Genomic DNA, 22,592 nt, shown 5'->3' on the forward strand with positions numbered 1-22,592 from the left:
CCATTCTATTGTTTTCCTCTATTTCTTTGCAGTGATCACCAAGGAAGGCTTTCTTATCTCTCTTTGCTATTCTTTAGAATTCTGCATTCAAATGGGTATATCTTTCTTTTCTCCTTTGCCTTTAGTGTCTCTTCTTTTCATGGCTATTTGTAAGGCCTCCTCAGACAACCATTTTGCCTTTTTGCATTTCTTTTTCTTGGAGGTGGTCTTGATCACTGCCTCCTGTACAATACCACAAACCTCTGTCCTTAGTTCTTCAGGCAGTCTGTCTATCAGATCTAATCCTTTGAATCTATTTGTTACTTTCACTGTGTAATCATAAGGGATTTGATTTAGGTCAAACCTGAATGGTCTACTGATTTCCCCCACTTTCTTCCATTTAAATCTGAATTTGGCAATAAGAATTTTATGATCTGAGCCACAGTCAGCTTCTGGTCTTCTTTTTGCTGACTGTATAGAGCTTCTCGATCTTTGGCTTCAAAGAATATAATCAATCTGATTTCAGTATTGACCATCTGGTGATGTCCAACACACATTCTTGTGTTGTTGGAAGAGGGTGTTTGCTATGACCAGTATGTTCTCTTGGGAAAACTCTGTTAGGCTTTGCCCTGCTTCATTCTGTACTCCAAGGCCAAACTTGCCTGTTACTCCTGGTATTTCTTGACTTCCTACTTTTGTATTCTGGTCCCCTATGATGAAAAGGACATCTTTTCTGGGTGTTAGTTCTAGAAGGTCTTGTAGGTCTTCATAGAACTGTTCAACTTCAGCTTCTTCAGCATTACTGGTTGGGGCATAGCTTAGATTACTGTGATATTGAATGGTTTGCCTTGGAAACAAACAGAAATCATTCAGTCATTTTTGAGATTGCACCCACTTTGGACTCTTTTGTTGACTATGAGGCTATTCCATTTCTTCTAAGGGATTCTTTTCCACAATAGTAGATATAATGGTCATCTGAATTAAATTCATCCATTCCAGTCCTTTTTAGTTCACTGATTCCTAAAACGTCGATGTTCACTCTTGTCATTTCCTGTTTGACCACTTTTAATTTATCTTGAATGGCTGTGTGGGGCTGGAGTGACTGTGGGGAAATACCCCTCTTCCAAGAGCAGAAAAGCCCCAGCAAGATGGTAGGCTCTGGAGCAAAGGAGTAGGGCAAAGAAGAAGCCTCACAAGATGGTAGGAGGGACGAAATCATGTTTAGAATCAAACTGCATGCTTGCCAGAGACGTTCAGAGGGCTCAAACGTACCTTGTGTGCACCAGGACCCAGAGACCCCACAGAGACTGAGACAGAACTGTGTTTGAGTGTCTCCTGTGGAGGTCTGGTTTAGCAGTGGCCTGCTGCAGGGGCAGCAGCTCTGGGTGCAGTAGACCTGGGTATGGCATAAGCCCTCTTGGAGGAGGTCTCCATTAACCCCATCATAGAGCTGCCAGAACTTACACAGAGTCTGGGGAAACAGACTCTTGGAGGGCGAAAACAGAACCTTGCGTGCATCAGGATCCAGGAGAAAGGAGCAATGGCCCCACAAGAGACTGACCCAGACTTTCCCATGAGTGTCCAGGAATCTCCAGTGGAGGTGTGGGTTGGCAGTGGCCTGCTGAAGGGTTGGGGGCCCTGACTATAGTAGTGTGTGCATGGGATCTTTTGAAGGAGGTCACCATTATCTTCATTACCTCCACCATAGTTTGGCCTCATGTCCAATAACAGGGAGGGAACATAGCCTCACCCATCAACAGAAAACTGGATTAAAGATTTACTGAGCATGGCCTCACCCATCAGAGTAAGACCCATCTTCCCCCTCAGTCAGTCTCTCCCATCAAGAAGCTTCCTTGAGCCTCTTATCCTTCTCCATCAGAAGGCAGACAGACTGAAAACCACAATCACAGAAAACTAACCAATCTGATCAAATGGACCATAGCCTTGTCTAACTCAATGAAGCTATAAGCCATGCTGTGTAGGGCCACCCAAGACAGACGGGTCATGGTGGAGAATTCTGACAAAACATGGTCCACTGGAGAAGGGAATGGCAAACCACTTCAGTATTCTTGCCTTGAGAACCCATGAACAATATGAAAAGGCAAAAGGACAGGACACTGAAAGATGAACCTACCCAGGTTGGTAGGTATCCAATATGCTACTGGAGATCAGTGGAGAAATAACTCCAGACAGAATGAAGAGACAGAGCCAAAGCAAAAACAACACCGAGTTGTGGATGTGACTGGTGGAAGTAAAGTCCAACGCTGTAAAGAACAGTATTGCATAGGAATCAGAAATCTTAATTCCATGAATCAAGGCAAATTATAAGTGGTCAAACAGATGGCAAGAGTGAACATTGACATTTTAGGAATCGGCAAACTAAAATGGACTGGAATGGGTGAATTAAATCAGATGACCATCATATCTACTACTGTGGGAAAGAATCGCTTAGGAGAAATGGAGTAGCCATCATAGTCAACAAAATAGTCCAAAGTGCAATCTCAAAACAACAGAATGATTTCTGTTCATTTCCAAGGCAAACCATTCAATATCACAGTAATCCAAGCCTATGTCCCAACCAGTAATGCTGAAGAAGCTGAAGCTGAACAGTTCTATGAAGACCTACAAGACCTTCTAGAACTAACACCCAGAAAAGACTTCCTTTTCATCATAGGGGACTGGAATGCAAAAGTAGGAAGTCAAGAGATACCTGGAATAACAGGCAAATTTGGCCATGGAGTACAGAATGAAGCAGAGCAAAGCCTAACAGAATTTTATGAAGAGAACACACTGGTCATAGCAAACACCCTCTTCCAACAACACAAGAGAATGTGTGTTGGACATCACTAGATGGTCAATACTGAAATCAGATTGATTATATTCTTTGCAGCCAAAGATGGAGACGTTCTATACAGTCAACAAAAAGAAGACCGGGAGCTGACTGTGGCTCAGATCATGAACTCTTTATTGCTAAATTCAGACTTAAGTTGAAGAAAGTAGGGAAAACCACTAGACCATTCAGGTTTGACCTAAATCAAATCCCTTATGATTACACAGTGAAAGTGACAAATAGATTCAAGGGATTAGATCTGATAGACAGAGTGCCTGAAGAACTACGAATGGAGGTTTGTGACATTGTACAGGAGGCAATGATCAAGACTATTCCCAAGAAAATGAAAGGCAAAATGGTTGTCTGAGGAGGCCTTAAAAATAGCCGTGAAAAGAAGAGACAATAAAGGAAAAAGAGAAACATATACCCATCTGAATGCAGAGTTCCAAAGAATAGCAAGGAGAGATAAAAAAGCCTTCCTCAGTGATCAATAAAAAGAAATAGAGGAAGACAATAGAATGGGAAAGACTAGAGATATCTTCAAGGAAATTAGAGATACCAAGGGAACATTTCATGCAAAGATGGGCACAATAAAGGATAGAAATGGTGTGGACCTAACAGAAGAAGAAGATGTTAAGAAGAGGTGGCAAGAATACACAGAAGAACTGTACAAAAAAGATCTTCATGACCCAGATAATCATGATGTTGTGATCACTCGCCTAGAGCCAGACATTCTGGAATGTGAAGTCAAGTGGGCCTTAGGAAGCATCACTATGGACATAGCTAGTGGAGGTGATGGAATTCCAGCTGAGCTATTTCAAATACTAAAAGATGATAACTGTGAAAGTGCTGCACTCAATATGCCAGCAAATTTGGAAAACTCAGCAGTGGCCACAGGACTGGAAAAAGTCAGTTGTCTTTCCAATCCCAAAGAAAGGCAATGCCAAAGAATGCTCAAACTACTGCACAATTGCCCTCATTTCACACACTAGCAAAGCAGTGCTCAAAATTCTCGAAGTCAAGCTTCAACAGTACATGAACTTTGAACTTCCAGATGTTCAGGCTGGTTTTAGAAAAAGGCAGAAGAACCAGAGATCAAATTGCCAACATCCGTTAGATCATCCAAAAAGCAAGAGAGTTCAGAATAACATCTACTTCTGCTCTGTTGACCACACTAAAGCCTTTGACTTTAGCATGTGGAAAATTCTTCAAGAGATGGTACTACCAGACCACTTGACCTGCCTCCTGAGAAATCTGTATGCAGGTCAAGAAGCAACAGTTAAACCAGACATGGAACACAAGACTGGTTCCAAATCAGGAAAGGAGTATGTTAAGGCTGTATATTGTCACCCTGCTTATTTAACTTATATGCAGAGTACATCATGAGAAATGCTGGACTGGTTAAGCACAAGCTGGAATCAAGATTGCCAGGAGAAATATCAGTAACCTCAGATATGCAGATGAAACCCCACTTATGGCAGAAAGTAAAGAAGGACTAAAGAGCCTCTTCATGAAAGTGAAAGAGGAGAGTGAAAAAATTGATTTAAAACTCAACATTTGGAAAACTAAGATCATGACATCCAATCCCCTCACTTCATGGCAAATAGATGGGGAAACAGTGGAAACAGTGGCAGACTTTATTTTTGGGGGGGGGCCTCCAAAATAACTGCAGATGGTGACTGCAGCCACGTAATTAAAAGACACTTACTCCCTGGAAGAAAAGTTATGACCAACCTAGACTGAAGTGACTTAGCATGCGTGCACGCTTTGGAGAAGGAAATGGCAACCCATTCCAGTATTCTTGCCTGGAGAATCCCAGGATTGGAGGCGCCTTGTGGGCTGCTGTCTATGGGGATGCACAGAGTCAGACACAACTGAAGAAACTTTGCAGCAGCAGCAGACAGCATATTAAAAAGCAGAGACATTATGTTGCCAACAAAGGTCCATCTAGTCAAAGCTATGGTTTTTCCAGTAGTCACATATGGATGTGAGAGTTGGACTATAAAGAAAGCTGAGGACCGAAGAATTGATGCTTTTGAACTGTTGTGTTGGAGAAGACTCTTGAGAGTTCCTTGAACTCAAGGAGATCCAACCAGTCAGTCCTAAAGGAAATTCGTCCTGAATATTCGTTGGAAGGATGGATGTTGAGGCTGAAACTCCAATACTTTGGCCACCTGATGAGAAGAACTGACTCCTTGGAAAAGATCCTAATGCTGGGAAAGACTGAAGGGAGGAGGAGAAGGGGAAGACAGAGGATGAGAGGGTTGGATGGCATCACCAACTCAATGGACATGAGTTTAAGTAATCTCTGGGAGTTGGTGATGGAACATTCAAAAGAGTGTGGTTCCAAGAGTAAAAACTGGAAACAATCCAAATAAACTTATTCCTACAATGGACTATTACACAGCAGTGCATATGAATGAAATATAGCCAAACAAAGCAATGTAGACATTTAGAAAGAATGTTGAGTGAAAAAAGCAAATTCTAGAATATTCTGTGCAATCTTTCATTTGTATAAATCTCAAAAAAGCAAAACAAAGCAATATACTGAATATGTTAATATGTGATAAAATTGTTTTTATAAGCAATGGAATGATAAACACTAAATTCAAGAATGTGGTTTCATCTCCGAAGAAGTGATGTGATGGAAAGCACCTATAGCCAGGTATAAGTTATTAGTACAGGCTGGTTCTTGAACTGTAGCATATTCATGAGTGTTCATATAATATAATATAGTGTTTTATACCTTAGAAGCATTTTATACATAATCTTTCACTTGTTATAATTACTTATACTGTATTAAAATATAGAGAAAACATTTATATAATTTAAAGTTTTCAAATTAAATAAAATATATGGTACAATGTTTTCTCACAGTAGTTTGGGTCAGATATTAATTCTAGCAAGTGTGTTGAGGAAAATGTTACGAGGCTAAGAGACCTCAGGTATCTCATTCAAGGTCATCCTTTGGTAAGTGATGGGTTAGGGTCTTCGATTGAAGGCTTAAGACTCAGAGTGCTGGGCAGTTTCCAACAACCCAGACTCATGCTTAAATGGGGTACTAGGTAAAGGGGTCAAAATACAAAAAACAGAACTGCTCTTCTGGGGAAATTCTGTCATCCTAAGAAGAAACAGTCCACCAAGAAGGCAGAAAGGAGGGTGGGGCTTTCCAGAATGTTTCTGTGACAACACATTCTCTCATTATAGGAGTGTTCAAACAACCATCAGAAACAAAAATAAGGATACTATCCATTTTCCTAAAAATCTGAATATGTTGCTTATGTTCACTGTGCATTTACTTCTATGAGGACCATCACAACACATCCAGGAGATATGAAGAGGGCAGACACAGCAGCTCTGTCTCCACTTTACAAGTGGAAGACAAGGCCAAAGTGATCTACCCACTGTCATTCCCTTTTACAATCCAACTGATGTGAGTGCAATCTCTTCAGTGCTGCCTGCATCTCCTGGTCCATCAGGGTGCAGATCATGGGCAAGCTTGGGGTTCTTGACCATGTGGCTGCTGGATACAGACTGGACCATGGAGAAGGAAGAGAAGGGCCTGGAATAGAGGTAGATGCTTGGAATGAAGACCACAGACACCAGGAGAACAGGGGTGGTACAGGTGGAAGCTGCCTTCCTCCTTGCCTGCCCTGAGTGGGACCTCAGCATCACCAGGATGACTGAGTAGGAGACCAGGAGGAGGAGGAAACAGATGACATCAGCATCCCACTGTTGCAGATCATGAGGAACTCCAAGACAGAAGTGTCAGTGCAGGCGAGTCTCTGTACCTGTGGAACATCACAGTAGAAGTTATCTAGGACATTGGGGCCACAAAAAGGCAGGGGGAGCATCAGGACCAGTTGGGAGATGGAATGAACAAAACCTACCATCCAGGCTGTCGCCACCAACCCCACACAGAGCTGAATGCTCATGATGGTGACATAGTAGAGGGGCCGGGAGATGGCTAGGTAATGGTCATAGACCTTCATAGAGAAGAAGGTCATGATACCTCCCAGAAAGTGGAGAAAAAGACCTGAGCCTCATAGCCCTAATAGGAGATGGTCTTCTTCTCAGCGAGGAAGTCCACCAGCATCTTTGGGGCAGGGACTGAGGAGAAACAGACATCTATGACTGCCCAGTTTCACAGCAGAAAATACATGGGTGTGTGGAGCCTGGAATCAGACGTCACTGTGAACATGGTGAGGTGGTTTCCCATGACAGTGGTGGTGCAGACCAACAGGAACACCAGAAACAGGAAGAGCTGGAGCTCCTGAGTCTGGGAGAGCTCCAGGATAAATTCTGATTTACATGAGAGATTCCCTGATTCCATGGTATCTTCTCCATACATCTAAAGAAAACACACCAGGAGAGTGATGCCTTATTGCTCAGGGGCTCACTCAAATTGAGTGTCCAGGTCTCGATGATGGATTTTCATGTGCAGATAATAATACCTGGGGCTGACTTAATGGTCTTGTCTCTGGAGAGTTCACTAGTTGGTTCTGAAATATATATTCATCAGGGGCTTCCCAGGAGGCTCAGTGGTAAAGAATCTGCCTGTCATTGCAGGAGACACAGGAGAGGTAGGTTCAATCCCTGTGTTGGGAAGATCCCCAGGAGGAGGAAATGGCCATCCACTCCAGTATTTTTGCCTGAAAAGTCCCATAGACAGAGGAGCCTGGCAGGCCACAGTCCATGAGGTCAAAAACAGTCAGACATGACTGAGCAGCTGAACACAAACACAAGTATATATTCACAAGATAGCTTAATGCTATCCAGAGACACATGCGACCTGCCTTTCAAAGATTCAGTGCTATCTACTGGTGGTAAGACACTTGGAGTTCAACAGACCTGCAGTTAAATTTCTATTTCCTTGATATTTGACCCTGGAGAAATTACTTAACCTCTCTAAGTTTCCACATTTGTATGGTAGGAATAAAAATGACTTTCTTTATAGAATTGTCTAGAGGATTAAATAAAATAACACACAAGGTCCCTACAAGAGTGTCTGGAATAATAAACGGCAAACACTTTCCTCTGTGTAGTCTCCTACTTTAAACCCTCCTCCCTTCCTTGAAAATCTAATATATTTTGTACCAAAATTTTTTATGCAACAGTTACCACATCATAATGTTAAGGAACTTTTTGTGTTTCTGTATTTTCCATCCATAATTCAACTAAACGTTTGCAGAGGGATAAATATGCATCTTATCATTTATTTGTGCCCTACAGTACCCATCTTTTCTGATAGTCAATACTCAAAATCTTTTGACTGATATCCGCAAATCAATCAATGTAATACACCACATTAACAAACGGAAAGATGAAAACCATATGATTATCTCAATAGATGCAGAGAAAGCCTTTGACAAAATTCAACATCCATTTATGATAAAAACTCTCCAGAAAGCAGGAATAGAAGGAACATACCTCAACATAATAAAAGCTATATATGACAAACCCACAGCAAACATTATCCTCAATGGTGAAAAATTGAAAGCATTTCCTCTAAAGTCAGGAACAAGACAAGGGTGCCCACTTTCACCATTCCTATTCAACATAGTTTTGGAAGTTTGGGCCACAGCAATCAGAGCAGAAAAAGAAATAAAAGGAATCCAAATTGGAAAAGAAGAAGTAAAACTCTCACTGTTTGCAGATGACATGATCCTCTACATAGAAAACCCTAAAGACTCCACCAGAAAATTACTAGAACTAATCAATGAATATAGCAAAGTTGTAGGATATAAAATCAACACAGGGAAATCCCTTGCATTCCTATACACTAATAATGAGAAAACAGAAAGAGAAATTAAGGAAACAATTCCATTCACCATTGCAACGAAAAGAATAAAATACTTAGGAATATATCTACCTAAAGAAACTAAAGACCTATATATAGAAAACTATAAAACACTGGTGAAAGAAATCAAAGAGGACACTAACAGATGGAGAAATATACCATGCTCATGGATTGGAAGAATCAATATAGTGAAAATGAGTATACTACCCAAAGCAATTTATAGATTCAATGCAATCCCTCTCAAGCTACCAACGGTATTTTTCACAGAGCTAGAACAAATAATTTCACAATTTGTATGGAAATACAAAAAACCTCGAATAGCCAAAGCAATGTTGAGAAAGAAGAATGGAACTGGAGGAATCAACCTGCCTGACTTCAGGCTCTACTACAAAGCCACAGTCATCAAGACAGTATGGTACTGGCACAAAGACAGAAATATAGATCAATGGAACAAAATAGAAAGCCCAGAGATAAATCCACACACCTATGGACACCTTATCTTTGACAAAGGAGGCAAGAATATACAATGGATTAAAGACAATCTCTTTAACAAGTGGTGCTGGGAAAACTGGTCAACCACTTTTAAAAGAATGAAACTAGAACACTTTCTAACACCATACACAAAAATAAACTCAAAATGGTTTAAAGATCTAAGCGTAAGACCAGATACTATAAAACTCCTAGAGGAGAACATAGGCAAAACACTCTCTGACATACATCACAGCAGGATCCTCTATGACCCACCTCCCAGAATATTGGAAATAAAAGCAAAAATAAACAAATGGGACCTATTTAAACTTAAAAACTTCTGCACAACAAAAGAAACTATAAGCAAGGTGAAAAGACAGCCTTCAGAATGGGAGAAAATAATAGCAAATGAAGCAACTGACAAACAACTAATCTCAAAAATATACAAGCAACTCCTACATCTCAATTCCAGAAAAATAAATGACCCAATCAAAAAATGGGCCAAAGAACTAAATAGACATTTCTTCAAAGAAGACATACAGATGGCTAACAAACACATGAAAAGATGCTCAGCATCACTCATTATCAGAGAAATGCACATCAAAACCACTATGAGGTTCCATTTCATGCCAGTCAGAATGGCTGCGATCCAAAAGTCTACAAGGAATAAACGCTGGAGAGGGTGTGGAGAAAAGGGAACCCTCTTACACTGTTGGTGGGAATGCAAACTAGTACAGCCACTATGGAGAACAGTGTGGAGATTCCTTTAAAAACTAGAAATAGAACTGCCTTATGATCCAGCAATCCCACTGCTGGGCATACACACTGAGGAAACCAGAATTGAAAGAGACACGTGTATCCCAATGTTCATTGCAGCACTGTGTATAATAGCCAGGACATGGAAGCAACCTAGATGCCCATCAGCAGATGAATGGATAAGAAAGTTGTGGTACATATACACAGTGGAGTATTACTCAGCCATTAAAAAGAATACATTTGAATCAGTTCTAATGAGGTGGATGAAACTGGAGCCTATTATACAGAGTGAAGTAAGCCAGAAAGAAAAACACCAATACAGTATACTAACACATATATATCGAATTTAGAAAGATGGTAATAATAACCCTGTATATGAGACAGCAAAAGAGACACTGATATATAGAACAGTCTTTTGGACTCTGTGGGAGAGGGAGAGGGTGGGATGATTTGGGAGAATGGCATTGAAACATGTATAATATCATATATGAAACAAGTTGCCAGTCCAGGTTCGATGCACGATACTGGATGCTTGGGGCTAGTGCACTGGGACGACCCAGAAGGATGGTATGGTGAGGGAGGAGGGAGGAGGGTTCAGGTTGGGGAACACATGTATACCTGTGGTGGATTCATTTTGATATATGGCAAAACCAATACAATATTTTAAAGTTAAAAAATAAAATAAAATAAAAATCTTTTGACTGCCATGTGGGTGAATATCTATAGGGAATGCCTTCCTTCACTGGTGTAGATGGTCCCTTACTGGGTGAAGTAACAGAATATGTGGTGTGTGTGCTGCAACATGAGATGGGGGAGAGAGATTGTCTGGGTTAAAAAAGGGGTGATGGATCTTGTATGAGGGGGAATGGAAGAACTCATCTTAGTGAAACTAGAATTTTAGAAGATGTTACTGAATATAAGGATAGAAGAGAAAGGAAGATGTTGATATAAGAGAAATAAAATAGACAAAGCAATAAAGAGGGGAGATTAATAGGAAGGGAGAGGAAGGGAGAGGAAGGAAGGGGAATGTAAAGATGGAGGGGAGGGGAGGACTGGGAATAAAGATGAAGGAGGACACGGAGGGTAAGAGATAGAGGTGACAAGTGAGGGTTAAGTGGCCTCCTCACTCCCCTGCCTTTCCAGCCCCTTACCTGACTCCTGCAATCTGTTATCCAATAGGGGTCATTTTAGCCTCATCCTTCCGCTTCCATCTGCATCCACTTCACTCCATCTTCTATGTCACAAAGGTCATAAAGACCTTTCTAACCTGGTATCTGATCACCTTGCTTGCTCATTGTAATCTTTTAATGACTGTCAAGGGCTCACAGCTTAAAACTCAGAATCTTAGATGTATATTAATATCTACAACTATGCTTCTGGGATTAAAAAAAAAATTCTACATTTAGTGATGCTGATATTGGCTTTATATATTCACAGGTGATGTTTTAGGTACACACAAATTTAGAATTATTCTATCTTCTCAGTGTATTTCTCATCTAATATTATGAATTATCCCTCTTTATTATTTTAACAGATCTACTTTTCTAATATTAGTCTATCTGCATTGGCTATTTTGTGGTTTTTTAAATTAATTAATTTTAATTGATGAATAATTACTTTACAATATTGTGGTGGTTTTTTGCCATACATCGACATGAATCAGCCATGGGTGGACATGTTTCCCCCCCATCCTGAACCCTCCCTCCCAACTCCCTCCCCACCCCATCCCTCTGGGTTGTCCCAGGGAGCTTTTTTTTTAGTTAGTGTTTGAATGCTATGTATAATATTATTTCACTCTATTAAATTACATGTAAGTTTTGTCTTGTAAGCTGCATAAAATAAGATTTTAAATTTTTATTCAATATAACAATCTTTGTTGTTTTAACTGGGACATTTAGTCTGAATAAATTTAATGTAATTACTGATATACATGTTTATATTTATCATCTTAGTTTTTGTTTTCTATTAGTTCTACAGATTTTAAGTTTATTTTTTTAAAATAAAATAATCTCTATAATTTCTACAGTTCCCCATCCTGAACCCCCTCCCACCTCCCTCCCCATCCCATCCCTCAGGGTCATCTCAGTGCACCATCCCTGAGCACCCTGTCTCATGCATCGAACCTGGACTGGCGATCTGTTCCACATATGATAATATACATGTTTCAATTTTTTTGGATCTTTTTTCTTGTTTCCTTTTGGATAAATAAAATAGTTTTGACTATTAAAAAAAAACAAACAAACAACTCAGACTCTTAGAAGCTGCCTAACATGCATTGTGGGTTAATTCATGGTTCAAAGACATGCTTACATATGTGCATGAAACTCCCTCTCAGTGGGTCACACCAAGTTCTAAAACATAGGCTCCATCTATCTTTCTTATCAGTATCTCTGTCACCTGGGAACTGATGGCTAGTCAGGAATCCATGGTGTCTCACATACGCTATATGTTACAAGACCAAGTGTAACTTACTGGTTAAAGCCTGGTTTTCACTTGCCACTTGAGGAATTGGTTTTGAATGCCTTGTATCCTCTGCATTACACTTGAGGTTATCCTCAGACTTTAGACTGACTAGCATGGAGTTCATATCACTTGTTTATTCTCCACACTCTCCAACAAGTTTCTGGATGCTTCTTACAGCTGCTCTATATGCAGGTGAGAAAATCCTAGTTTCACACCTTCCTTCAGCCCAGAATGGAAAAGAGTCTTCAGGTCATCCGTCTTCTTAGAGATCCTTTATCTGCAGGACCAGTTTCCCAGCCAGTGCCCACACATCACCCATACAACAAGGAGAGTGACCCGAGGAGACAAGAGTATATCCTTCGGGAGAAACTACTGGACTCCCTCAGGAAGCAGGACAAGGTCCCTGGCCTCTCTAACCTGGGTTCCCCAACCACCCACAACATTGTCCTTGTAGCCATATCATCCAAAGTATATAAAGATTTGGTCACTAAAGTAGAATATCCTGCAGAATATCCAAGAAGTATTTGGTCAAGAAAGACCCAATCCAAAGTGCAGGTAAATATGTACTTTGATGATGGAAAATATTTAGAAACTTAACAAATGATATCATTTCCAAAATACCACAATGGAGAATGAGGCAGAGAGCAGGGAGGAGAACAAATGTAATTGTTCCAGATTTGACATAGAAACGTTGACCATTCGTCAGAGATATTCACTCATAGAAGAGGAACTCTCTAAGTTTTCCCTTGTGATGGTGAGATACTCTGAGTTTCAAATCCCACCCATATCTCCTGCCTCAAAACCTGGAGTCAGAGGAACCATCTTCTGACCAAGCTCTGCCCCTCACTTGCTGTTCATCACTGAGCAAGTCTTTTCTCTCTGAGTTTTCCCATTTGTAAAACTGTATAATACTACCATACCTTCTGTCAGTTTTGTAAGAATGAGAGAGAAGTCTGAAAGTAACTAACAAAATAGCTGACACAGGAAAATGTCCGTAGAAATATTGGTTTAATTTCAACTGTCACACTCCATAAAGACTTTCCTCCACATCCCACATGGAAAACAAAGGTTCAGTGAGAAGATTTGTCATTTAAAATCAACCTATTTTAAGTTCACTCCCTCCTGGAAATCACTAGGCGCTTGCCTAATCTCTTCACTGCTGCCTGCATCTCCTGGTTCCTCAAGGTGTAGATCATTGGGTTGAGCATGGGGGTGATAACCGTTTGGCTGATGGACACAGCTTTGTCCATGGGAAAAGAGGTAAAGGGCCGGGCATAAATATAGATACAGGGAATGAAGACCATAGACACGACAATGATGTGAGTGGTGCAGGTGGAAGCTGCCTTCCTCCTCGCCTGCCCAGAGTGGGACCTCAACATCACCAGAATGACTGTGTAAGAGATCAGAAGGAGGAGGAACCAGATGAGGACCAGCATCCCACTGTTGGAGATCATAAGGAACTCCAGGAGGGAGGTGTCTCTGCAGGCAAGCCTCAGTACTTGTGGAATGTCACAGTAGAAGTTATCTAGGATGTTGGGTCCACAGAAAGGCAATGGGAGCATCAGAATCAGCTGGACAATGGAGTGGACCAAGCCCCCTACCCAGGCAGCCACCACCAGCCCCACACACACTCGAGTGTTCATGATGGTGACGTAGTGGAGGGGCCGGGAGATAGCTATGTAGCGATCATAGGCCATCACTGAGAGGAAGAAGACAGTCCCACCTCCCAGAAAGTGGAAGAAGAAGATCTGGGCCATGCAGCCCTGGTAGGAGATGGTCTTCTTCTCAGCAAGGATGTCCACTAGCATCTTCGGGGCAGTGACTGAGGAGAAGCAGACATCTATAACAGCCATATTTCTCAGCAGGAAATACATGGGTGTGTGGAGCCTGGAATCAGAGGTCACTGTCACCATGATGAGGAGGTTTCCCATGACAGTGGTGGTGTAGACAAGCAGGAAAACCAGAAACAAGAAAAGCTGGAGCTCCTGATACTGTGAGAACCCTAGGAAGACAAATTCTGATACCCATGTGAGGTTCCCTGAATCCATGGTGTCTTCTCCACACACCTAAGGAAAATACACCAGAGACAGACAGGCATGAAGTTGTTGCTTGTCCTCTTAGTGCTCAAGGGCTCAATTCAATTGTCCAAGTCAATGTAATGGACATTCTTATGTACAGATGACAATACCAAGTGCTGATTGAATGACTTTGTCTCAAACAGTTTACTAGTTTTTGCTGGGATACACATATGTGAGTTATCTTAAAGCCATCCAAAGACACAAGCCATTTGCCTTTCCAAGATTCAGTGTAATCTCGTGGTGGGAAGACACTTAGAGTTCAATAGAACCAAAATCATATTTCAGAGCTATTTCCTTGAGATTTGGACTTGAGTAAATTACTCAATCTGAGTCTCAGTTTCCACATCTGAAAGAAATACATTTTCTTTATAGAATTTGGCTAAGGCATTAAATAAAATAACATAAATTTCATAAACAGTATTTGGAATAATAAATGTTAATCACTCTCTTCTGTGCAGTCTCCCAGTCCACAGCAGCCTCGACTACATTTTTATGCTAGTCATTTTTCCTTTTAAAAAATTTCTTATGTTTTATGCACTTTGAAGGTTACTTTCCATTTACAGCTAATAGAAATAATGGTTATGGCATCAATCATTTTTCATGCAACAATGAACACATCAGAATGTGTTAATGGACTTTTCATGCATCTGTGTTTTCCCTTCACAATGCACCCATAATGTGCTAGACACATAGGTCTTGATTTCTCAGTTTAACTGTGCCCTGCAGTGCCCATAGTCAGTAATTAATAAGTACCTGGTGTTAACTGCTAGGTGGGTGAAAAGCTATTGGGGTTCAGGACATGTGAAGGAGCCTCTGGCCACAGTGGCACACCTGCGACATTCCATTTCTTTCCATCCCCCGGGTAGGTGACCCTTACTGGATGAGGCTCCCCAGATTATAGTGGGAAAGTGGCAAAGGGGTAACTATTTCATTAGTGAAGAAATAGATAAATACGTTGTTTGAAGGAGACAGAGCTCTTCTGAAAGGACAGCAATTTCAGATGGTAGTGGTATTGATCCAAGGGTAGAAGAAAAAATTATTGAAGTAAAAGAAATAAACAAAGAATTCGGAGAGAAAGAAAATCATAAGGAAGGAAGAAAGATAGGGGAATATAATGGTGAAAGAAGGAGACAGGAAAGGGTGGTGTGGCAGGGGAGGGAGTGGGAACAAAAATGAAGGACTCAGAGGGCAAGAGATAGAGGTGACAGGTGAGGGCTAACTGCCTTCCCCATGCCTTCAGCTTCCTCTCAATCTCCACCCACTCTCACTTGACCTCCTGGAATCCATTCTCTCTCAGGGATCACTCCCTTTTAATTTTTCCCTTTCTCTTTCATTCCAGTACACCTTCTACACAGCTGTCCATGAGACCTTTCTAAATACTGATCTGATAATGTCCCCCTCTCATGTCTATTCTTTAGTGATTCCACCAGAGCCCCTTAGGAACCACATTTAATATTTTGTGGATCAAGTCAGGGTAGAAACACATACATATGCAAGCAACTCGGCATGTCACACAGGGCTCTAAATGTAAGCACCATCTGTTTTCTAACCAGTAACTCTGCCTCCAATGAACCACTAGCTCTTTAATGAATTACAGTCTTAAACATGCTGCATATTTCTTTCCATGTTTATTTCTTACAATTCTTTCCATCTTCTCAACCCTAGAAAATATTCATGTGAATGTGACCCTCTCCATCTCTTCTCACTCTTTCTCCCACTCAGAACAAATTCCCCATTTTTCAAATTCTTAAGCATTAAAAATCAGTCATCCCTTGTGGCTTAGATAGTAAAGAATCTGTCTGCAATGCAAGAGATCAGGTTTGATCCCTGGGTCAGGAAGATTCCCTGGAGAAGCGAATGGCTACCCACTCCAGTATTCTTGCCTGGAAAATTCCACGGACAGAGGAGACTGGCAAGCTAAAGTCCATAGTGTCACAAAGAATAGGACATGACTGAGAGACTAACATATACTCGCATGCACACACACACACACACATATCTGAAACAAACCTCTGTTACAGGTTTATCATCGTTCATTTTTGTCAGCTTCTCTCCTCAACCAACTGTGTCCTAATTTCAATATCTTGGTAATCGCAGAACTTGGAACACCAACTCTGATACAGCACACTCTCAATAAATATTATCAAATTAATGTATTAAGTAGGTGATTAATTATGTGGAGATTTAAAAAGTGATTTTACTTATCCTCCATTCCCTATCTCATAAGGCCAGATCTATACTTGGTTGGTAAAAGTACTGGGTTTTACATGCAACCTGAAGCAGCTGTTTTAACAGTACATTCCTGCTCCCAAATTTCTTCCCAAGGCTCTTCTCCAACATTAGACTTAGTACCATCAAATCGAGGTCACTTTTTTATTCTCCTCACCCTTCAACAAGTGTTTCTAAGAACCTATCATTGACCTATCTGAGGGTGTGGAAACCCTCAGGCTCTCACCTTCCTTCAGTTCCAGATGGGAGAAGAGAGTTCATGTCTTACACTTTCTGGGAGACTCTCTCCATACAGCCTCAAAGTTTCCTGATCTCTGGCATCACTGACACGCATGAGTCATGACCCTGGGGATGAGCACGTATTCCCAGGGAGAAATTATTGGACTGATCTAAGTAGGCAGAGCTGAAATGATCCCACTGGGGGCAAGGGAACAATAGGAGCTGTTAAAAAGTTTCTAAGCATCTCAAAAACACTTACTATTTGAGAGGGCTGCCTTGAGGACAAAAAAGCAAGAAAAACAAAACAGAATCAAACACACCACACATACAAGCAAAAGAAAAGAAAAGCCAACAGGGACACTGAAAATTATAGAGATTCATGACATGTAAGATTAGGAGATCAAAAGTTGAAAAACCAGATTCTCTGAAAGTTTCTGAGATTTTTGGAAGGACCCATTTCAGAGACCAGTGGCTCACACTGTAAGCATGTGCCTGGATCACCTGAAGGGGATGTTAAACCTAAGATTCAGTAGCTCTTGGATGGCTGAGATCTACAGAGAATTAGCATTTCTAACAACTTTTCAGGTGATGCTAAATGCTACTTATCTGGGGCCACCATTTGAGAATGACTGAGTTTCACTGCTCTTGTTAGCATGATGGACAGTTTCTTTCTCACATTATCAAGACCATTGGTTTGATAGCTTACTTTAAAAAAATTAATTGATCTTGGACAACAAGATAGGTGGGAAAAGGTTTGTATACTACACTGGAAACAAACCCTATAAATTTGTCATTTATTTTACCAACCATATCCCAAGGTCGACTCCCCATGTATATCCAATTCTATTGCACCATCTATAAAACTTATACATTATGTATAAGGACTTGTATAGATAGTCCTTATACATTATAATGAACTGTTTAGCTAATTTTTATTATCTCGGTGTAGAATAAAAACTGTGAGTTCTTAGATACAGTTTTCTGTTTTACATGAGATTTCCAGCATGATCTGAATTCTTTTGTTGCAAATATTTATACTTAGCAAACCACAATCCCTCTGGTTTATTTTTTAAAGTATAAGAAATTGTGGCTTTTAAGTAAAAGGGATTCTAAAAACACTAGTTCTTCCAATGTTTAGAGTTTCAGTTCATTTTAAACTCCAGTCTTTCCTTAAAATAGCCTGGATTGATTCTGGAGAAGTGAATAGGTCTTATCAATCTCCTTTACTGTCAGATGTCATTAACTGCAACTTTATAAAAATTAGCTAATTAAATCACCTGGATTAATTAATTATGATTCTGATTTAGTTCTCAATAAAAAAGTCATTATATCCTCTGTTTATATATTTCTTTTCTCAAGGCACGTAGAATGATAAATTATCTACTAAGCTACATACCAGCCTCAAAGTTGATTCCTCAGAGTGGGACTGTATATAATTTATCCATTTTAGAAAGATGATTCCAATGTTTTATTGTCTTGGAGTTACTTGGCCCACTGTGAAAATTCAATAAATGTTTAAAAATTAGTAAACAGAAACTTCAGTTAAGTGGAATTGGGGGAACAGGAGTTCTCACACCCTACTACAACCTCAGAAACCAACAGGAAAAAGGAAGACTCCCCTTCTTCCAATGTAGACAAGATTATAGTAAACACTGACAATAGATCAGTAACCAAGTTACGTAAGAACTTCTACATTGAAAAGAAAAAGCCTGGACTTCCCTGGTGGTCCAGAGGCTAATATTCCACCCTCCCATTGCAGGGGCCTGGATTCAATTCCCAGTTAGGGAACTAGACCCTACATGCTGCTACTATAGATTCTGCTCAAGGCAGTGAAGATCAAGGTTGATCCCACATGTACTAACTAAGACCTGGTGCAGCCAAATAAATAAATTAAAAATTTTTAAATCTCTCCAGTTTAAAAACAAAGACTATCATGAAATACCATTTTTTATTCACTTAATTGGCAACAATTAAGAAGTCTGACAATATTAATTGTTTATGACGATGTGAATCAAAGGGAACACTTCAGTGCTTCTGATGACTGTGTAATTCAGTACAACTTGGGAAAGCAATTTTGCACTACTTTTTAAAGGTAAATCTTTGAAGATCTCATGATTCAGCAATTCCATTTCAAGGTATATAACCCAAAGCTCTGCAACATGACAGCTGGAGACAAGTAGAAGACCACCCAAAAGAGTGTTGTTTCGAGAGCAAAAACCAGGACAATCCAAATAAGCTTATTCTTACAACGGAATATTACACACACAGCACTGCAGATGAGTGAATTACAGCCAAACAAAACAATATGGACATTTAGAGACAATGTGGAGTGAAAAAAAGCAAATCCCAGAATTTCAGGTACAGTCTTATTTGTATAAAGCACAAACAAAAAAATAATATACTGATTATGTTAATATTTGATGAAATTGTTTTTATAAGCAATGGAGTGATAAACACCAAATTCAAGAATGTGGTTTCATCTGGGGAGAAGTAATGTGATGGAAAGCACCTATAGACAGGTAGAGTTATTATACCATCTGGTTCTTGAACTGAAGAGCATGTTCATATAATATAGTGTTTTATAGCTTAGAAGCATTTTACACATAATCTTTTGCTTGTTATAATTCCTTATACTGTATTAAAATGTAGAGGAAAAAACTGGTTAAACATATAATTTCAAATTTGCAAATTTAAATAGAATATAGTTATATGGTTCAACACTTTCTCACAGTAAAAAAAAAAAGAAAAAGAAAAGACTGCTGAGGACTTAGCCCATGAAGAACTATGGACTCTTTGATACTGCAGTCTCCCACTCTCTTTCCCTCTCTATAAAAGCAGTCTTTTTCTCTTACACTGAAGCACTTACACATGGCTCACTGTGAGTGCAGACCCTGAATTGCAATTCTCTGCTGATCTTGAATAAAGCAATCTTTCCTGGGTAAATATTTGGCTACCTAGGTTTTAGATAAATTTGTTAACAGAACTGAAGGTTATCCTTTTCTTAAGAGTAGGAGAGAAGTAAAAGACAGGTTTGGTACACCTCTATGCTCAATTCTAAGGATAGAAAAATAGGACAAACATTCTCCTCTCAAGAACTCACAGGTTGATGAGGGAAAACAGACCTAGAAACACGTAAATACACTTCAGAGAGGAGATAGCTCTACTCCAGAAGAGTGTCTGGAATAATAAATGGAAATCACTCTCCTCTGTGCAGTCTCCTATTCTTAAGCCTTCTCCTTTCCTCGAATCTCTAACATATTTTGTACCAAGATTTTTCATGCAACAGTCAGCATATGTAATGAACTTTTTATGTTTCTATGTTTTTCCCTCCATGATTCAACTATAGAATCCAGAGGAATGAATATGCTTCTTATAATTTATTTGTACCCTACAGTATCCATCTTTGCTGATAGTCAATACTCAAAAAGTATTGACTGATGAGTGGGTGAACAGCTAGAGGGAATGCCTCCCCTCCCTGGGGTAGGTGGTTCCTTACTGGGTGAGGTAAGAGGATAGATGGTGTGTGTGCTGAGATATGAGGGTAGGAGAGAGATTCTTTGGGTTAAGCAAAGGGTGATGATCTTCCATGAATGGCACTGAAAGAGTTCTTCTTAAAGAAATGAATTTTGGAAGATGTTACTGAATACAAGGATAAAAGAGAAAGGAAGATGATGAAATAAGAGAAATAGAATAGAAAAAGGAATAAAGAGGGGTGATTAAGAGGGAGGGAGAGGAAAGAAGGGGAAGGGAAATGTTGGGGTGGGGGAAGACTGGGAACAAAGATGAAGAAGGATGCAGAGGGTCAGAGATAGAGGTGACAGATGAGGGTTAAGTGGCCTCTCCACTCCCCTGCTTTATCTCTTCTCACCACCCCCACCTGCCTCCTGCAAACTGTTGTCCTTCAGAGATTATTTTAGTGTCATCTTTCAGCTTTCATCTGCGTCCACTGAAGTCCATCTTTTATATCACCGTCACAGAGACCTTCATAAACTTGTACCTGACCACTTTCATTCCTCATTATAATCTTTTATATCAAGGACTCACAGCTTAGAACCTAGACTCTTAGAAGAGATCTAACATTTGTTTTGGGTTAATTCAGGATTCAAAAACACGCTTAAAGATGTACATGTAACTCTCAGTATGTCACACCAAGATCAAAATGTAGGCCCCATCTACTTTTCTCATCAGTACCCCTGTTACCCAGGAAGTGATTGCTAGTCAGGAATCCATGGTGTCTCACATATGCCCTAAGCTTGGTTATTTCTGTAGCTTTGGGAATGCATTCTGTTTCCTAAAATACCTTCTACTACCTTCTCAACCTTGAAGTCCTCAAATATCCCCTTTTCTGTAACTCCTTCTCCATTAATCACATGCAGAATTAATTCATTTCTCTGGGTTCCAGTAACATTTTGCAAGTACCTTTGTTACAGCCTTTATCATATTTTTCCTGTTGTTTCACTTAACTAGATTATAAATTCAATAATTTAGTAGCCCCAGCACCTATAATAGCAACTCTGATTTAGCATTTGCTCAAATATGTTGCTATCTCAATGTATTAGTAGATAATTATGTGATCTTGTTCAATGTGACCACGTGGAAGATTGTGGGGTGTATCACCTTATCCTTTGTTCTCAGCATCTTCCCTCTAAACCACAAGACCAAGTGTTTCTTGGTGGTTGAAAGCCTGGTTTTCACTTTCCACTTGAGGAATTGGTTTTTAATGCCTTGTATCCTCTGCATTACACTCGAGGTTATCCTCAGACTTTAGACTGACTAGCATGGAGTTCATATCACTTGTTTATTCTCCACACTCTCGAACAAGTTTCTGGATGCTTCTTACAGCTGCTCTATATGCAGGTGAGAAAATGCTAGTTTCACACCTTCCTTCAGCCCAGAATGGGAAAGAGTCTTCAGGTCATCCGTCTTCTTAGAGATCCTTTATCTGCAGGACCAGTTTCCCAGCCGGTGCCCACACATCACCCATACAACAAGGAGAGTGACCCTAGGAGACAAGAGTATATCCTTTGGGAGAAACTACTGGGCTCCCTCAGGAAGCAGGACAAGGTTCCTACCCTCTCTAGCCTGGGTTCCCCAACCACCCACAACATTGTCCTCATAGCCATATCATCCAAAGTATATAAAGATTTGGTCACTAAAGTAGAATATCCTGCAGAATATCCAAGAAGTATTTGGTCAAGAAAGACCCAATCCAAAGTGCAGGTAAATATGTACTTTGATGATGGAAAATAGTTAGAAACTTAACAAATGATATCATTTCTGAAATACCACAGTGGGGAATGAGGCAGAGAACAGGGAGGAGAACAAATGTAATTGTTCCAGATTTGACATAGAAACGTTGACCATTCGTCAGAGATATTCACTCATAGAAGAGGAACTCTCTAAGTTTTCCCTTGTGATGGTGAGATACTCTGAGTTTCAAATCCCACCCATATCTCCTGCCTCAAAACCTGGAGTCAGAGGAACCATCTTCTGACCAAGCTCTGCCCCTCACTTGCTGTTCATCACTGAGCAAGTCTTTTTTCTCTGAGTTTTCTCATTTGTAAAACTGTATAATACTACCATACCTTCTGTCAGTTTTGTAAGAATAAGAGATAAGTCTGAAAGTAACTAACAAAATAGCTGACACAGGAAAATGTCCGTAGAAATATTACTTTAATTTCAATTGTCACACTCCATATTTTACACTTCTCACATGGAAAACAAAGGTTCAGTGAGAAGATTTGTCATTTAAAATCAACCTATTTTAAGT

General features: G+C 40.1%; 1 protein-coding gene and 1 pseudogene across 1 annotated transcript; both read right to left on the bottom strand.

Moving 5' to 3' along the window:
* Positions 1-6,216: 6,216 nt before the first annotated feature.
* On the bottom strand, positions 6,217-7,142 carry LOC102285447 (olfactory receptor 4D2-like; annotated as a pseudogene).
* Positions 7,143-13,408: 6,266 nt separating this feature from the next.
* LOC102285177 (olfactory receptor 4D1-like) lies at positions 13,409-14,344 on the bottom strand. Its single transcript, XM_070388893.1, has one exon. It carries the CDS (start codon positions 14,342-14,344, stop codon positions 13,409-13,411), a length of 936 nt encoding a protein of 311 aa, XP_070244994.1.
* Between the last annotated feature and the right edge of the window lie 8,248 nt (positions 14,345-22,592).

This window comes from Bos mutus, chromosome 19, assembly GCF_027580195.1.
Source record: "Bos mutus isolate GX-2022 chromosome 19, NWIPB_WYAK_1.1, whole genome shotgun sequence".
NCBI lineage: Eukaryota > Metazoa > Chordata > Mammalia > Artiodactyla > Bovidae > Bos > Bos mutus.

Excerpts from the sequence above, each read along its gene's own strand:
- LOC102285177 (XM_070388893.1), bottom strand. The coding sequence starts at position 14,344 with ATGGATTCAGGGAACCTCACATGGGTATCAGAATTTGTCTTCCTAGGG.